The 19,820-nt window shown below is 37.5% G+C and overlaps 1 protein-coding gene across 1 annotated transcript; it reads left to right on the top strand.

Annotated features, from left to right (window-relative positions):
* Positions 1-16,436: 16,436 nt before the first annotated feature.
* LOC104242030 (protein RGF1 INDUCIBLE TRANSCRIPTION FACTOR 1-like) lies at positions 16,437-18,169 on the top strand. Its single transcript, XM_009797005.2, has 4 exons — positions 16,437-16,608; positions 16,685-16,882; positions 16,962-17,177; positions 17,552-18,169. Exons 1-4 carry the CDS (start codon positions 16,606-16,608, stop codon positions 17,777-17,779), a joined length of 645 nt encoding a protein of 214 aa, XP_009795307.2. The 5' UTR covers positions 16,437-16,605; the 3' UTR covers positions 17,780-18,169.
* Positions 18,170-19,820: the final 1,651 nt, after the last annotated feature.

Genomic DNA, 19,820 nt, shown 5'->3' with positions numbered 1-19,820 from the left:
TGGGAACTTTGCCCGGCGCCCACGAAGTTGCTGCAGAAAAGGAGGAAACACAATTACTAAACTGGTTTTCGCTATAAGAGAATCTAAGAAAGTATGAGACACTCCACTCACGCTCATAATTCCATCCCTTGGGAAATGGCATGAGTTCCTGGAGGATAATGTTAGTCGTTTGGACCCGGACGAATCGACTAACCCACTATCGATCCCCATCTTCCTCATCATCAACAACAAAAGGTATGGACGAATGGCATTGCAAGGTTAGCAGGCCTCGATGATAAAAGGGCTGGTACAGCCTGACGAGGTGACTAAGCGTGAATTCAAGCCCAGCCTTCTCCACAAAGAGTCTCATCATCAACACTACTCACCAAAATGACGGATGTATCTACGCCAAAGTAACCCGATACTTCAGGCAGAAATCAAGCACGACCTTATCAAGGGGGCCTAGTGCGAAAGGGTACAAATATACGTTCAGGAATCCATCAGCGGGGTTCGTAGTCTCTCCTCACCATCTCTAAATGTTCCTCTCTTATCGAAGATATAGTCTTCAGAGTAAACTCTTGCGGATCCTGAGCACTGGGAGTGGAACTCTCCCCTCCCTGCCAGGCAGGCCCTGAAGTAGCAGTCATAACTATGGAAGAATTGTCAAACTGAAGCAGGGACCTACACCAACACTTTTGCGCTTAAGGTAACAAAGGGCTCGATGCCAAGGCGGAAGGATAACTATCTAAATAATGGGATCTTCCAAAGAAGCAAGAGCCGCCCCATCTATATGTGGGAAACAGTAATGATTCGCCTACCCAGGATAAGCCCCGGGAGGCCAACGGCCTCGGTACATATCCCGAGGTGGTACTCGGTCGCAGAGATATCTATCAAGAAGAAGTTAGGCCCCAAAGGATCAGCGACATCGTCTCTATTTCTGAGGTGGTATCCGACCTCGAAGTTTTCCCTCGAGAGGAAAAATAAGCACTTTGAGCTCCGTCAACGAGGGCTCGACCTCAGGAAGTCGCCTAAGTATGAATAGCCCCTTCCTCAGAAACCTTCCTACAAACACCTTAAAAGGTTATCTACGTCAAAGCTCAAAGTAAAAGCTCCAAGCACCCGAAGTCAACTTTCACTTCAGTGTTCTATCTCCGCGAGGCTCGAGGACCCCAATAATCAGAGTTTACCAGACCGCTTCAGGCTTGATTCCAGGAACAACGATGAGCTCAGAAAGGAGCCACTTCTATCGACCAAAGGCCAGAAAAAATATTGACGATCGTCAACAGAGGCATACATTCAAAATCTCCGCAAACGCACAAGAATATATAAGAACATGGCAAAAATCAAAAGTAGAAGTAAAGAGGATATCTTCATATTTCTTAAATATTGGCTTACAACGGCCCTCGAGGGGTCCTTACATACAATTACAAAAGCCCGCAAGGGTTCCTTACGCAGAAGCAAAGAAACAAAGGGGTATACACCCATAGTGGTAAAAGCCTAGAGCCTAGTCCAGCCTCGAGGGTCTATCTCCAGTATCAGCATCCTCGAGCGTCATCCCCTCGAGCTTGTATCCTCGAAGGCAACTCTTTCGACCGCCATCTCCTCTAGGATCCCAGCTTAATCCCGCAGGAAACCCTCACCGAGGGAAAAGATGAAGAAAAGGAAAAGGAGGGGACGTAGAGGAGGCAGAGAAAAGAGACATAGCTTGCCGAAGCCAAAGGTTGAAGATTCGGCGGTCCCCAGCCTCAACGATCGATGGGGCCTTTTTATCCCTCGGAAAAGAAAAAACCCAAGGGATGAAGTGCTATACCAGGCCAGGGTAGGAGAGTGAGCAGCGGTGCATAGTCTGAATGACTTTCTAAAAAATGGGATAATCGATTCCCCGTCTGTCGTCATCTCGAGCCAATAGGGACAACAGCAGCAAATGTAACAACAACCACAGCAGCGATAGGATGGCATAGTCGTGCTCAGCAAAGAGGAGCTCAGGCAAAGAGCTACGACACGGCCTGCCGGAATGATGCTAAAAGACCTTGAGGCCGTAGACTCCAAGCATGGTGATCAGCAATAGAGGAAGATGATAAGGAGAGAAGGGTGAGTGAGCAGATGAAGGCACTTGGATAGAAAACAACACTAGAACGCCCCCATTTATAAGAGATAATGATGCGTTCATCGAGGCCTTTGGAAGACTGACTGACGGACGCAATTACTATTTTCTTGAAGAACCGAATTGACGGTAGTACTTTCACCTTGGAGAACGAGAATCGATAGAGCATTGAATGGTGTCGAAAACACAAGTCCATGGGATGTCCTGGTTTTCGCAAAAACTCGCGCCATAGGTTGAGTCATCAGTATGGCATCGTCAAGAGATGCCCGAGGAGTCAGGTGTTAGAATCATTTCCCATCGCTCCGTTCTGAGAAACGCAGAGACTATCTGTATGCAGCGAAATTAGAGGGCCTAATTTCTTGCTATCAAGTCACTTCAGAAGAATGTCTCGAGACCCCGAGGACGTGGAATTGCAGCCGAGTTCCCTTACTCGGGGCTCATCGAGGCCCGACTCAAAGAAGAGAAAGATTGAGGCTGAAGAAAAACGGGGAATTCCCAAGGCACACATCTAAGTCTGACAGAGCCGGCCTACCCAGAGCCTGTATCGAGGCGTCACGTCTGGCTGTCCCATCTCCATGCTTTTATAATTAATATACGTTGTACTATAAATAGGATTCTCCTCCTATATAAAGGGAATCCTCACCACTTTATAAGGGTCTGTTGTTGCTCCAACCACTCTACACAAGATCAATAATAACTCTCTCTCTCTCTCTTTTCTCTCTAACTTACTCGCTCGAGGCTACTCTTTCCATTTATTGCATTCATACTTGTTCTTCTTTTATTGCTTGATATTGGCCATAAAGATCCTTCTTTAATTATATCCTAACTGTTATCCCCTTCCCGGTTACCCCCGATAGCTCGAGCTCTAGCCGGGTATCGACCTCGAGGCCTTTCATCGATCAGTCCGAAGCCCGGGTAGCAAGCCCCTCGGTTTGATTACTGCCCCATTTTAACTTGTATTTTGTCATTAACCTTCATACGCCTAGCATCAACTGCTCTAACAACTAGCATAAAACTAGATCACGTATTTTTAGAGTGCCATTTACAAATTTAATTGTTATTACCATTTTTACGGTAAACAAGTTACAACCCTAGATCTTTTTTAACTTGAAAAACAACAATACCAAAAACATTATGTCTTAGCTTTTCAATTACAAGCATTAGCACACAAACTAGAAGTAGAAAAGAAACAACTGAATATGTAGAAGTGCAATCTTGGGCACGGCATATGCTAGACTCCGTATATACCTAATCCCACATAAAGCTCTCTATTGAATCGACCCCGACTCGCGTTAGGTATATATAATTGCATCGACCTCTTCACAATAACAATTAGTGGTGTGAGTTTGGGCGACATCAAACTCTTTGCATCGTTGTCAGGGAGCTAAAAATGGTTTTAGTTATATATTTAGTTTTGTAGGTATCACACCTCCTTTTTACATCCGAGGGAGTATAAGAAAGTTTTTCCAATTAAAGTGACATTATTCGATATGGGTTTATTTTATTTGATTTTTTAGAGTCGACATTTGGAATAAATTATTTTTGTGTCCCAAGTCACCGGTTTATTTTTAAATCCCAAATCGAGGATATTTTTGAATTTATTTAAAAGTCTGCGAACCAGAAATTCTAGATAAGGAATTCTGTTAACCTGGGAGAAGGTGTTAGGAATTTTCGGGTTCCGTGGTTCTAGCACGGTCAATTAAACTATTAATAATTGGCATATTATCTGATTTACTACACGTTTTAAACCTATTGTGCATTTTTTAAACTTTATAACCGCTTTTAATTATTTTTATGGAATTATTCTGGCACAAGATACGATTGTCGTACGCTTGTTTGTTTGATATACATTGTGAATCATGTCACGGGAATCGTACCCATGATCTACAACATGTTTAATTTATTAAATTTATTATTTGTTGTGGCTGGGTCACATAAATATACCCCCGAATTTGGAAATTAGGTATCACAACTACGTCACGGGAACGTACCCGTAGCTATGATGATGATTTTATTATAAACGCGCCTAAAGCAAACTACGAATGTTCCAAATATTTTCTACACTAAGTTATAATATTAATGTGAGAGCCATAGATTAGGTGATTCAATTATGAATGACACACCTCGATTTATTTTAAAAGATTTGAACTCAATTAAGGCAAATTAAGGATGTTCATTTTTTACAACTAATTCGAAGTTCCATATCAAGCTACTAATTGTTGTAAGTATGTATGGAAATATAAGGCAAGCCTTTAATTATTTGAAAAAGAGAACTGGGCCAAGAGCAGGCCCAATGCATTATCTAAAAAATTCTTTTAAGAGTTATGGTGTAGGCTGCCATAGCGGTTTTGTTTGGGCCAAAAATCAAGCCCAGCTTTTCATGAATAAGTTTCCGGCATTAAAGGTTCATTTCTTATTATAGTAGAGCATGAAAAAAAACTTAATGGGCAAAACTTTGTTGAATGCAGCTGGGCACTTTGCTGAATGCAGATGGGCTCAACATTAAGCCCAAAAGTGAACGGGAAACAGAATAGGTACCCGCTGAACCTGATTTTAACAAACTGCCTCATCTGGGCCAGCATCAGGCCCAACTTCTTTAACAAGAAAACATGCAGCATTTGGGCCTTAATGAGGCCTGATTTCCTTTATACAAACAACAAAAAAGAACTACATAATGCTGAGACTACATAAAAGGGCCTTTGACATTAAGGCCCACTTGAGGCTCAATATCCTCTAAGTCACATATACACAAAACAATATAGAATTTATGGATAAAGATCAAAGGCTGATAAAACCAAATCATGAAATAACTTAAACATACAATTCCGTTAAACACTGTTGAAATGCTAAAATACTTCAACTAAGTATACCCAAAATCAAACATGGCTTACTTTGGCTATAGACTCTGTAATACTGTCATTTTTTTTTATCTACCGTTGTCATCATGTATCACATCTTGCTCATAATGCTTTGTTAACTCTCTTCTTATTTCCCTGCTAACATTTCTGTTTATCGCCTTATTTTGAAAACTTCAACAAGACATTCTTTTGCTTTTAGCTCCCCTTGCTCCATCCACTAGCTCTTCGGGTTGCATAACGTTCTCTCTCTACTAGGGACGGGAGCTACACTAAAGTAATATTTATCTCTTCTAGTATTCCAGTGCCTGTCTTTGTAATTAATTTTTTTTTGAACATTCTAGTATTCATATCTACCTGTACTATTCTAGAGTGCACCGTCTGGGTGTCTCACAAGGAGATCTATTAGCACATTTGCAATATCCTTCAGAAATGTCAACTAACGCAAACAATCCATCCACTATTTTGGGTTACTCTAAGCCCAGCCAGATCCTGACAACTCGTTCTTCTCTTAAACTATATTTATTAGCTCTCATAGGGCATAACTAAGATGGGTGTGGCCAATTGTACATACCTCTGTTACTGTTGACGGTAACTCAAAATGCTTATATATCTCTTCCTGAATGGTAAATAATGCTAATCTTCACTAGTTGGATACCTCATACCTTTCATCACCTTGCTTCTTTTACTTATTGAAACTTGTATCTACCTTCTGATGCTCTCATTGCTTTTTTCCATAAGGGTGGATAGATATTCATGCCTTAAGGATCCTTATCAAGAAGGTTACACGTCTTAGTACATAAATGATCTGCTGAAGACCTTACATTTACTCATCATAAGCATCATGAAAAATTGGGTTCCTCTAACTCAACTCTTCCACAGCCACATGTAATCTCTTACCATGGATGTAGGTATCATTCTATTACGAATAAAATAGTGTTTAGGAGTTTGAATTCTTACAACTAAGCTCTTACAATTGTGTGGTGCACAATACACCCATAAACAAGACTCTACTAGACACGGCTTGTAGACTCTCTAGGACAGACTAATCTGATACCACTTTTGTCACGACCTAAACCGATGGGCCGCGACGGGCACCCGGTGCCTTACTCAACTGAGTACCAACATAACATATCTTTTATGTCATACTATCATAGGTAAATGAGCCATAATCATGAGATAACTAGAATAAAACATGAGGGAATACTCGACATAGGACGACCCAACATGATATACCGACTTATACATATGGCGTACGAACCTATAAGGTCGACATGATCATTTGTATACTCAAACCATAGGCCGACAAGGACATACAAGTATCCATATACATGATATCTGTCAACAAGCCTCTAAGAGTACCTAAATATCATAAAGGTCGGGACAGGACCCCGCCATACCAATCAATACATGTCCAAAACATACTGACCAAATAGGCAACTCCGGAGCTAATGGGGTGAACCAACACCTTCTGCTGAGCTAATAGCCTACTTGGAGGACTCTCAACCTATCTATCGGGACCTGCGGGCATAAAACATAGCATCCCCAGACAAAACGGACATCAGTACAAATAAAGTACTGAGTATGTAAGGCATAAAGGGAGTATATAGTAAACATGAAAGAAACATGGAGGAAAGACTCAACCTGTAAGTCTGAATAGATCTGTGAATCATGAAACATTTATAATGTCATGCATATGCGTATAAATGCCATATTATGCATAGGTATATGCGTACATAACATCATCATGCCTCAGAGGGAATCCCATCATATCATCTCGGCCATTGTGGGAAAAATCATCAACGTATACCAGCTGATCAGGTGGTGGTACATATATAATGCCATAACCTTTCTCGATACCCCCATATACATATAATATATGCGTATATAACAGCATCTGGTCACGGGTCAATGTACATGTATAAGTGAATGCAATGCATACTGAAGTAAGTCAATAAGATCTCTTGGAATGTCATAAGATCATTATGCCTTCGATTAATATCATGAAATAAACTTTATCACCTTACATATTTTTTGAGACCCATGAACAAATGATATAATAATAGGACACATGGGTAATCAAGAACATAGGCACCCCTAGTACTTCTATGAATAGTATCATTTATGAAAGTTGCACATTTGCTCGTTTCGTTTATATCAAATGGATCATGCCAAAAGGAAAGAAGGGATAACTTTAACATACCTTTGTCGTTTACCTAACCACACGACGACGGTTCAGACCGTTAGTATGTCAATCTACAACAAACAACAAGGGACCATTGTTAAGCTTATAGAAGCTAGAACTCAACACAAATGTGCGACTAGCTCGTCTATGAAATTTTGGACAACACCTCCCCTTTTTCTTTTCATTTTCCTCAAATCAAACAACAATACCAGCATGTCCAAAATATCAACAAACATATATATATATATATATATATATATATATATATATATATATATATATATATTTAACCTCATATTCATTACAATACATCACCAAAACAGTCCACACCATCTCACCCAACAACCAAGTTCTAACTTGCACTTTTTAAGCCTTCTCTCCGTCTAAACACATCAACCACAATAGCAATAGTATTCTTAAGTTATTTCTACTGATTTCCAGCCATAAAGTGTCAAGAATTCAACTCCAAAATAGTCCAACAACTACAACACTTCAACATGAAGTTCAACCTACTTCACAAGTTTCCTTTAACAAATCAACTAGATATACATAGATGATCTTAAATACATATAGGAGAGTTAAACCTTACCTTGGCAACAATATTACTTGTCCAACTAAGCTTTACTTCAAGATCAAGCAAGCTCTTTACCCCAAACAACAAAGTAGAGAGAGATAACTAGGTGATCTTGACCTTCCAAGAGAGAAATTACTTTACCAACTTGCGGATTTGGTCTTGAATATAGGATAACTTTGAGAGATATTGGGATGATGTTTTGGAGCTCCTTCACGTTTTAATAGAGATAGAGAGATTCAAAATTATTTTCTTAGTGAAATATCTATGTATATATGGCCCTACTTTAGGGCTTGGGAAGATGGGTTGGGCTACCCATCTCTATCCTTTTCCTTTCCCTTTTAATTTTGTCCACAAACTCTTAATTAGGCGATGCACCTACTTGTCACCTACTTAACCAAGTAGGTGATTGTGTTGATTCTTTTTCTATTTTGAAACATGTGTCTCATCCGCATTAAATAATTTAGACATGTATTGAGTAGCTCGGGCAAGTAGGATGGAAAGTATGTTGGTGAAGCAGTCACGCCAGGTGGCAAGCAGCTCGTTTTTATTTGTCCAAAATCTCATTTCTCGCGTTTAAGTGCATTTGTCCTCAACCTAGTTGTTTGTATGTTGAACGGAAATACGGATGTAATATTATTAGATCACTTTATATACTTTCAAAGAGAATCTTATTTCTGAGCTTACATGAATTGACGCACGGCATACTTTCACGTACGAAAACATGAGGTGTAACAATGGATTAGGTGGCGCACCATAATGTCGACGCCGGCCAATTCGGCAAATTCCATCAACATCATGGCCACCTTAGAGATATATGGGGCGAGCTATTCCGGGCACACGTTGTAGTACCGGCATAAGTCTTCTATCAGCATCGATAAAGTAAACGAGTACCCAATCAAGAATGGGTATGCATAAAAGGCGCAGAAGTTGGGACGGTGAACCCGAGTCTAACCTTGAGCTTGGCGAATCATTCCGCCATCATCGCAGATTTGAACCGATCTGTCACCACTTCCAGCTCCTTATGGAAGTCCGATTTGGGATCTAGATATCGGGATAAAATCTCCTCTATAGTGGGTAAACTTTCCTCCTCAGCGGCAGTTCCACCATCTTCCCCCTGATCGGGTAAAACAGTGTCTAAAGGACCAAAGTGATCTTCCACATGAATATCTGATGATTGTAAGGACATTGTTGGCAAAAAAAAGATGGTAAAGCAAAAGAGAACGACTTTCGAAAACAACAGAGAGTTTCAAGGATTCTGCAAAGAAGATGAAGGAGAAGCTCTTGCTTAGGAAGAAGAAGGAGAAGTTTGGAAAAAGTTTCAAGATCAACAAACCATCACATATTTATAAGATTTGGAAGACACTTGATTTGAAATGGCAGACCATGATTAGCATGAAGATCAAAACTGCAAAGCCAATCAAGGCCACACTTGAATCGATACAACATGTCAACAAACAACGTCATGATGGCGCATTATGTCATGATGTCACCTTTTCTCTTGGACCAGATGGCTCCAACAAACTTCCTAGGAAATTCAAAGAATTCAAAATGTGTGGGCTTCGGAATGCCACGTTGCCCTGTATCCATGACCACGACCTATATAGCCAGCTCGATAAAATTGTATCACAAATGACATTGTCCACTCATCGACCTCATCCGCGGGGACGACCTCGATGACTAGAGGGACTAACTATATGAGTCAAAATCTGTCTCTAGAATACTTGAGTTAGGATGGCATTAGCGAAACACTCCTATGCTGCCATGTGTCGAAGTGGCTTAAGGAACAATGAAGGTCGTGGTCGAAGAGTCATCAAGGAATGAGGTTGATGAGTTGTAATGGATTGAGGCCGAGGTCGAATACCATTGATAGAGTTATAACGGTTAGTTTCAAGATAAGACATTAAAGAAAATATTCTAGTGGATAATTTCTGCACTTGTACAGTTAGGGTTTCTAGAAACATGTTCCCTATAAATAGAAAAAGACACAATAATAGGGGACATAAAATACTCAGTGTAAAATACACTTTGACTTGACTGAGAGAATCTGGCCTTATTACATGTATACAAAAATAATCTTTTTACTAAGATTCTGATCCACACTTCTCCACTAGATCCGAGAATAACTCAAATATTCAAAGGTTGATCTATTATTCATCATTGTCAGAAAGAACATCTACTGATTTCATCCTTTCTCGGGTTACCCATACGTTTTATTTACATAAATGTTATTCATTGATATTCATCACTATTTAATGCTACATTTATTCTTTTTGGATTTTTGAATATTGTCATTATTGTGCACCATCATAATCTTTGGAATAGATAAATGTGTTATTTATCACCGTATCAAGAATTTCATTTTTTGGATATTAGTATTAACTCAGATTAACCCCTATTTATTTAAATTTATTTAGTTGGCCAAGATTTATATTTTTGGTCTAATAATTTTGCCGTCCTCCTTTTGTCTCACACTACAGGTTAACAAGGATATCAAATTCTAATTTTGCATTAATTGATTTGTCATTTGAAATAACTATTTACTCCAGGATTTTCTTAAATTTTGAAAACATTCCTCTTCTTTTTTATTTTCAATAGGAGGAAAAAGCAAGAAAATGAGGTAAAAATAAATGAAAGAAAATGATATTCCCAAGTGGGAGGATGGTGATTATTAAATTTAAAAAGGATATTTGTTCCTTACACAAACCCCACTTAGAACAACTAACTAAATGGCCAATAATGGACCAAAGATACAAAATTTGTTAAAAGAGAATAATGTGCCAACTCACTATTGAAAATACCCACCTTCCCCTCCCAATTAATAATGATAAAACAAAAATAAAAAGATATAAAAGTAAAGAAACTAATCGACATGATTATTTAGTGAACATCAGTATCAATAATCAATGATCTGTTATAAAATAAAGACTATAAAGTAAAGACAAGTATAGAGAGAAACTGATATATTATTTGAATTCAAACTGATGTACATAATGAACTGAAATCTCTTCTATTTATAGAAGAAAGGAAGTTGTTGTGTAAGCTGCTACTATACCAGATATGGATAATCTTCTACTGAGAGCAATGTTTATCCATAACGGAGTAATGAAAGGATAAGCTTATTATACCCGGTATGGATAATCTTCTACCGGGGGTAATGTTTATCCATAACTGGGTACTGAAAGGATAAGCTTATTATACCCGGTATGGATAATCTTCTATCGGGGGTAATGTTTATCCATAACCGGGTATCGAAGTGATAAGCTTCTTCAGGAAGCTTATTTCCAATAGAGTACTTAAATAGATAAACATATTTACGGTGGAGTCCTATATGGATAAGCTTCTTCAGGAAGCTTATTTACAACGGAGTACTAAATGAACATCCATAATATAATATATTTATAACACTCCTCCTTGGATGTTCATTAAAAGATAATGTGCCTCATTAAAACCTTACTAGGAAAAACCACGTGGGAAAATTTCCTAGTGAAGGAAAAAGAGTACACATATTTAGTAATACGCATTGCTGGCTGCCTCATTAAAAACCTTATAAGGAAAACCCTGTGGGAAAAACCTTAGTAAGGGAAAAAGAGTACAATGCGCATTTTACTCCCCCTGAAGAAAACCTTATTTCAAATATTTGAGTCTCCGCATTCCAATCTTGTATACCATATTCTCAAAAATTGATGTTGGTAAAGACAATCTGTTGGATTGTCACTTGAACTAATTTGATGCACACCAATGTCACAATTTTCCTGAAGATCATGTATGTAGAATAATTGTGGTGAAATGTTCTTCGTTCTATTCCTTTTATAAATCCTCCCTTTAATAGTGCTATGCATGAAACATTGTCTCCATATAATATTGTGGGTCTTTTATCACATTCCAACCCACATGTTTCTCGAATAAATCACTGATCTCAATCATATGCACTCCCTGCTTGCCGGTTTGAAATCGAGCTTTATGGGTATCGGATAAATAACCTGCATCTGCATTACCAATACGATCTGCACCACTTTTGTTAGCATTAGCAAGATAAATAAGTGCACCATCTACACCGAGATAGAGTATTTCAGGACCAAGGAGCTCCTCATCCTCTTCTAGAGGTTGGAACGGATCCTTATTCACTTCAAGTGATTGAATATTCATTGGTGTACTTAATGGGTACACTTTGTCCATGTAAAAGTATTTTTAAGACCCTCTTGGAGCTCTTCCGGAGTTCCAATAAGATTTATGTCACCAACATAAACAGCAAGTGTAACAAATTTTGATGACATTTTCTTTATAAAAATACATGGACAAATAACATAATTTATGTAACTTTCTTTCAGCAAATATTTACTGAGGCGATTATACCACACGCACACAGATTGCTTTAAACCGTACAAAGATCTTTATAATTTGATCGAGTACATTTCTCAAGACTTTGAATTATATGCTTCGGGCATTTTCAATCCTTCAAGGATCTTCATATAGATTTAGCCAAATAAGTCATATAGGTTAAGACTTGTATCTAAATGGTATGACATCTTCAAGTGTCTGGACTGCTAGTCCGATCCTCACAATCTTTTACAATATTGTGCACTATATTGTATTAAATATATCGTCGACGATCATTTTGTGTCAGTTCCGAAGCGACATAACTTGTGGAGATCTCATCACTTTCTTTATTTTCAGGTACCTGAACTTTTTCGGGAGTTTCATGAAATGTTATGTCGTGGGCTCTTCTAGAGCTTATTTCCTCCTCATTATGATCATTTTGATCATTAGCTCCTACTATTTTTCAAGGATTGTTACCTTTGGAACCGATTGGTCTACCACGCTTCATGCGTACAGTAAACTCTATCCTTCAGGGACTTTAATTTTAATAGGAGCATTTGCAGCTGAAATATGATATTTAATTTTGGATCAGCAAATGCTTCTGGCATTCGACTTGAATTATCTTCTAAGTGAGGATCATGATAATTCGATTCATATAGCATATTTTTCAACTGTTTATTCCATCCCCCAAATGTTAGAAAAACTAACATATATCCCCAATCATCTTTGGGAAACATATCTTTGTGTATTATGGTAGAGAAATTAATCATATACCACACAACAAAAGATAGTAAAAATATTTGGTTTCTGATCCTAAACCAATTGTGAAGGGAGGACTTATCATATATTGTTGATCTGATGCATACAAGTGCTGCTATATGTAATTTAGAAAATCTTAGACCAACACATGAAGCTTTGTTCTCATAAGAAATGGTTTAGCCATTAATAGGAGGTATTCAATGCTAAACCAGCTTGGATATAAACCAGCATTATCAAGATGAACTGTCTTGATTTCATAATCTGAAAATTATGCTCTTAATCGAGAAAAGCAATTCCAAATGCCAAACTGCAGGTTGACAATAATTACACATGTAACCATCTCATATATGCACCTATAAGTGGTTCACATGATAGGTGAACGGGCCCATATTCACCTTTTATATATTTCAGAATCAGGGGTCTTAGTCCCAACTTTAGCTGGTATAATCAATTCATTATGAGAACAAGCAACACATGAGAATTCCTGAAGAATCTTCTAGTTCTTTAGTATATGCTTATCTGAATTCTCAAATAGCTCATTTAAAAATGGCAAATGAAAACTTCAAGTTTATCATGTCATGTGTTATCTCTTAGTAAACTTCTGGTTTACTATGGCATAAACTTTTGCTTTAGTAAACTTCTGGTTTACTGTGATACATGATATAGTACAAATTAAAGAATAAGGCGGGTAACTTCTCACATACATATTATTTTACCCCCTATGATTGTGGAAACATGAAGATTATCAATCTTCCAATCATTTGTAGTCTCAATATGATAGCCATTTGTATTAGTAAACTTCAGGTTTACTACAACATATGTTTTGACCATAATCATATAATATGAATGACATATTTGTATATAAGCTCTTCGAGAGCCTTCATTTATTATCCACAATCTAATATTTATCTGGCACTACTGGTGTCATGTATTCTTTAGGCAAACATTTAGCTCTTCAGGAGTTGTTGATACATTTTGTACTATCAAATATTGCTCAGACACTGCTGGTGTCATGAGAGAAAATCACAATCAAATAAACAATGTAAAACAATTGTTTAAGCACACGAAAACTCCTCTTCATAATATTTTTCCACTTCAGGAGGCAATTTCAATTGTGTTACTTCTTCAGGAGCAAATTTAAAATACGAAATATTGAGTATATATTCTCTCAATTATATTAACTCTTCTGGAGGTGAATTGTAATGTATTCACATCAAGAGCGCGTTCATATTTACCCGACTTATTAGTATTGTCACATTCACTTCAGGGAATGGATTAATATTATCAAAAGTTCTCATCCTTCAGGAAATCGAACATAATTATCTGAATGCGCATTAATCACATCAAATTGTGATGCCTCAACCTCTTTTAAAATATTTACTACTTCAGGAGCAAATCGAGGCGTGCATTTAATATAGAGAATATTTATGTAGCTTATCTTCAATTGTAACCATAGAAAGCTTAAATTATCACTTCTGGTGATCATAGACATACACCACTTATGGTGGTTAACAAAATATAATTACAATGAGATATATGAAATATAACTACTTCTGGTGGTTTTATATTTCTTGCAAACTCTGCTAGAGTTTAATTTGATCTAATAATATTATCCATATTCTTCAAAATGACATAAAAAAGATATATTATAGTAAACATCATTATTAAATCATAATTTTTTCTTTATGTACAACAATTACATAACCATACTATCTATTACAAACAACAAAAATTAAAATATTTACATTTCTATAGATTCACCACCGATTACATGACTTGTTTCTCCTTCTGGGAGTGCAAGGTAATCAGTTACATCCAAATGCATGAAGTCTAAATTATCTTCAGAAATAAAATTTGCTTCAGCATTTCTCTCTGTCTTCTTTAGGGAGGCTTGATAAAGCTCAACCAGGTGCTTTGGCGTACGACAGGTACGTGACCAGTGCTCTTTTTCTCCACATCTATAACATGCATTTTCTGCATTTGGTGCTTGCACCGCTTCATGCTTTTGTTCCTTCCTTTTCCACTGCTAGTGGTGAGGAGTGTTCTTTGGTACATTATTATTACCATGATTAGAGTTTCTTTCTCGACCACGACCATGACCACGACTGGGGCCACGACCTTTTCCACGTTTAGCCTGGTGGAAGTTCGTCTCATTCACTTCAGGGAATGGACAAGAACCAGTAGGTCGGCTTTCATGATTTTTCACTAATAGCCCATTATGTTGCTCGGCTATAAGAAGATGTGAGATAAGTTCAGAATACTTTTTAAATCTCATCTCTCGATATTGCTGCTGCAGGAGCATATTCGAGGCATGAAAAGTGGTGAAAGTTTTCTCCAACATATCATGATTAGTAATATTATCACCACATAACTTCAATTGGGAAATAATTCTGAACATAGTAGAATTATACTCACTGATAGATTTAAAATCTTGTAGCCTTAGATGAGTCCAATCATATCGTGCATGTGGAAGAACGACCATCTTCAGGTGGTCATATCTATCTTTCAAATTATTCCACAGTATGACTGGATCTTTAACAGTAAGATATTCCATTTTCAAGCCCTCATCAAGGTGATGGCGTAGGAATATCATTGCTTTGGCACGGTCTTGGTTTGATGCCTGATTTTTGTCTTTGATGGTGTCTGCCAGACCCATCGCATCAAGATGAATTTCAGCATCAAGCACCCAAGACATGTAGCTTTTGCCCGATATATCCAGGGCTACAAATTCAAGTTTAGAAAGATTTGACATTATTTAGGAAAAGAAAGTTCTTACCTCAGATACTTTCAAAATATTTGCTCGAGATGGCAGAGTCTCGTGCTGATAACGTGTTATAAAATAAAGACTATAAAGTAAAGACAAGTATAGAGAGAAACTGATATATTATTCGAATTCAAACTGATGTACATAATGAACTGAAATCTCTTCTATTTATAGAAGAAAGGAAGCTGCTGTGTAAGCTGCTACTATACCAGATATGGATAATCTTCTACCGAGAGCAATGTTTATCCATAACGGAGTACTGAAAGGATAAGCTTATTATACCCGATATGGATAATCTTCTACCGGGGGTAATGTTTATCCATAACTAGGTACTGAAAGGATAAGCTTATTATACCCGGTATGGATAATCTTCTACCGGGGATAATGTTTATCCATAATTGGGTACTGAAAGAATAAGCTTATTATACCCGGTATGGATAATCTTCTATCGGGGGTAATGTTTATCCATAACCGGGTATCGAAGTGATAAGTTTCTTCAGAAAGCTTATTTCCAATAGAGTACTTAAATAGATAAACATATTTACGGTGGAGTCCCATATGGATAAGTTTCTTCAGGAAGCTTATTTACAACGGAGTATTAAATGAACATCCATAATATAATATATTTATAACATGATCAATGATATAAAGAATAAAAGAAAAAAACGATTATTTATTTAAGATAAGACCTAAACAAGAATATGTAAAACATGAAAATGAAAGGGAAAATAAAAGGAAAGGAGGTCGGTTCCTTGCAGCCAACGTATCTCTAGGTTTTGCCTCGGAGCTTGCTTCGGAAACTTTGTTTATGTGTGTATGAGCTTTGAAAGGATAAGAACGACCCCCTCCCTCCTGAATCCCCCACCCACCCCCCACCCGACCTTCTTTCCCTCCCCTTACAAGTACCCTCATATTTCTCACACCGCCTCCAATCCCTATGTTTCACAAACCAAAATTTTTTCTCTTCACCAATACAGAGCGTTACTAATAACAACAGTTTCATTCAAGCTGGCGATCAATAATCAAGAAACAAGTGTCCGTGAATTCAAGCCTAAGAACAGGCGAATCATGGTAAAAATATTTTGGGGTTGTCGATTAATCAATATTTGCTGTGTTTTAATTTTGCTGATAGTGTTAAAATGTGTAGGGAGCTGGAGGGCCAGATGAAGAGGACAATAGGTGGCCACCATGGTTGAAGCCATTGTTAAAGGAACGTTTCTTTGTTCAATGCAAGTTACATGCTGATTCCCACAAGAGTGAATGCAATATGTACTGTTTGGACTGTATGAATGGCGCTCTCTGCTCTCTTTGTTTATCTCATCACAAGGAACATCGTGCCATTCAGGTATTCTTCAATTTCAGGGGTTGGTTTCTGCCATTTTTTCACCGTTGACTAAATGTGGGTTGCTCTGTTTTTGGAACAGATAAGAAGGTCATCTTACCATGATGTGATAAGGGTGAATGAAATACAGAAGTATTTGGACATCACTTCAGTTCAGACCTACATTATCAACAGTGCAAAGGTTGTGTTCTTGAATGAGAGGCCACAACCTAGGCCAGGCAAAGGTGTCACTAATACCTGTCAGGTTTGTGAAAGGAGTCTCCTCGACTCCTTCAGATTCTGCTCTCTTGGCTGTAAGGTAATTACTTACTAATTGCTTGTTGCTCCATTCTTGCCCCCCCTGCACAAAAAATTTATTGCATTAAATTGAATATTTGGGTCCTGAATACCATAAAGGTTATTCTCAATTGCTGTTTGCTTTTAACAAAATGTTAAGAAGCTATTAACTGGTAGTAGTAGTAGTGTGGAAATTCTACTCACATTACTGCTCCATAATTGGCAACAAACTTTGGCATTATCAACAGGTCTTTTGGGAAAATGGAACAGTTATAGAAAAGTTAACAATTGGGGTTTCGAGATTGGGGATAGATTGTTTTTAACCATTTACTTATATATTCCCCATTAGCAATTCTTGGGATGTCGTAATTAATTTCTAATTTTGATTATTTATAGATTGTTGGGACATCACAGAATTTCGTGGAAAAGAAGAGGGCGGCGGTGACAGCAGCAGCCTATGACTCGGAGGACTCTTACAGTAGCAGCAACCATAGCTGGCGAAACAAGGTTCAAAGTTTCAGTCCGTCAACGCCCCCTCAAACTTCGGTTAATTATAGAACAGCCAAACGAAGAAAGGGAATTCCTCATCGAGCCCCAATGGGAGGATTAGTTATAGGATATTAAGTTAATCAAGTCCAAGTTCAGTTGCTCCTAATTAGCATATCAACACCACGTACGTATTACTAATCAGAATGCAGCTCCTCCAATTCCCTTAAAACACTAGTGCTTTCTCACGAAAAGGCCAGTGTTTGATAGAGCAATACTGTATATAGTTTAGTGCTACTAGTATATGAAGGGAAACGTTGGAGGGTGGAAGCCCGAATAGGAAAGTGTGAAGGGGAGTTACAAGTTAGGAGTTGGGCTTATAGTAAGCTAATAGTAGTATAATACATAGTATGATGGAATATCAGATACTGTGACTCTTGGCTTGCTTTTTAGAGTGGTTATACATATGTTTTGTTTGGTTTTTTTCCCCCTGTAATCAAAATGTAAATATACAGATATTTTAGCAGACGTGTCTATCTAATCTTCTTGAATAAATTTTGTGGTGTGTTTAAACTCGTTGATATTTTAGCAGTGGTCTAGTTCCTAATCTAGGAAACTGTGACTGGTTGAGGTAAACTCCAATTGGCAACGTCTAATGTGGGCCGAGCTTTTGAGAAAGGTTGAAATGGTGGGCAAATATGACGCTACGTGGCTAGAGGTAATTGGATGAAAGTATGCTGTGGGTCTTGGTTCTTGGGACACTAGGCGTAGAGTGGAAGGGGGCTGGTTTCTTGGTGGAGGGGTTTTGGTTTTTTCTTAGTGGAGCTAGGGTTGATTGATGGCCGTTGATTAATCTTTGATTTGACGGTTGTGATTCTGCAATGATGTTCAGTAGAAATATTCTAGAATTCTATAGTTGTCCTGATTTTGTAGTTTTGGTCAATCACAAATTGTTATTTAATATTGGTAAATATATTTTTAATTTGACTGTTTCTTTTCGAAATAGGTATTTGAAAAATTGGCCGAATAGACTATTTTGTGTGACTTTTCTTGTCATTTATTTTTTGTTCTTGGCTAAACTTGTTGCATTTCCTTCACTATGTTTGGGGATCTTTCAATTTTGAGAAATATTGGCATGGAGAGAGCAATTTGTTTTCTCTGATCTATATCTATATTATTATAAAATCACGAATGTTGAAAGCTAAATGTTGAACGACTAAAATATCATTAAAATATTGATTGACTTTTATGCCTTTAGTTATTTACATAAATCTTCACAAGAAAAGAACAAAATTGAAAATACACCCGCTAAGACGACGAGTTGTAATAAAATAGGAATTTAACCCAGGAATTCTGATATATACGCGATCAACTAAATCCTTCTAATTTAATTTGGGTATATGTAAGACTTCGTTCATAAGGAAACATAAAGACATTAATTATATTAGCTAAAATAGCAGCCATAAAAATTATCAAATTATCAATATCTCAATTGTGTTTGGATACTGATTTGTTTGTCCCAATAGGACGACTAATATAAACACTTCTTCAATTTTAAAAAATTATCAAATTATCAATATCTCAATTGTGTTTGGATACTGATTTGTTTGTCCCAGTAGGACGACTAATATAAACACTTCTTCAATTTTCTTTGCAAAGTACACATTTTTCAATTCTAATAATGAGTTTTTTAATATTTATTTGTCACGACCCAGATTTCCTACCCTCGGGGGACGTGATGGCACTTACTAGTGAAAGTTAAGCAAGCGAATCGTTCCAATTACTTAACCTTTTTAATATATTTTAATCCTTTAACAATAGTGAACAAACATCATATAAATAGCGGAAATATAAAACGGAAGACTGAGACGTAACGATTTAATAGTGATACCAATGCCAATCCATAGTATAAGTTACTCAGAACTGGTGTCACAATATCACAGACTGTCTAGGAATATTACAAATAAGGGTCGAAAGATAAATACAACACTGTCTCTGAAATACATAAAAGAAACAGAATGTAAAGATAGAAGGAGACGCCAGGGCCTGCAGACGCCTGCAGGACTACCTTGGGTCGCCTGAATGGACTGAAGGCAGCAACCTCACTGCGGTCCAAAAGCTGCAGCACCGGGATCTGCACACAGTGAAGAGTGTAGTATCAGCACAACCGACCCCATGT

The sequence above is a fragment of the Nicotiana sylvestris genome, chromosome 8 (genome assembly GCF_000393655.2).
Source record: "Nicotiana sylvestris chromosome 8, ASM39365v2, whole genome shotgun sequence".
Lineage (NCBI taxonomy): Eukaryota > Viridiplantae > Streptophyta > Magnoliopsida > Solanales > Solanaceae > Nicotiana > Nicotiana sylvestris.
The sequence above is the reverse complement of the archived record's forward strand: the minus strand, read 5'-3'. Positions and strand labels throughout refer to the sequence as shown.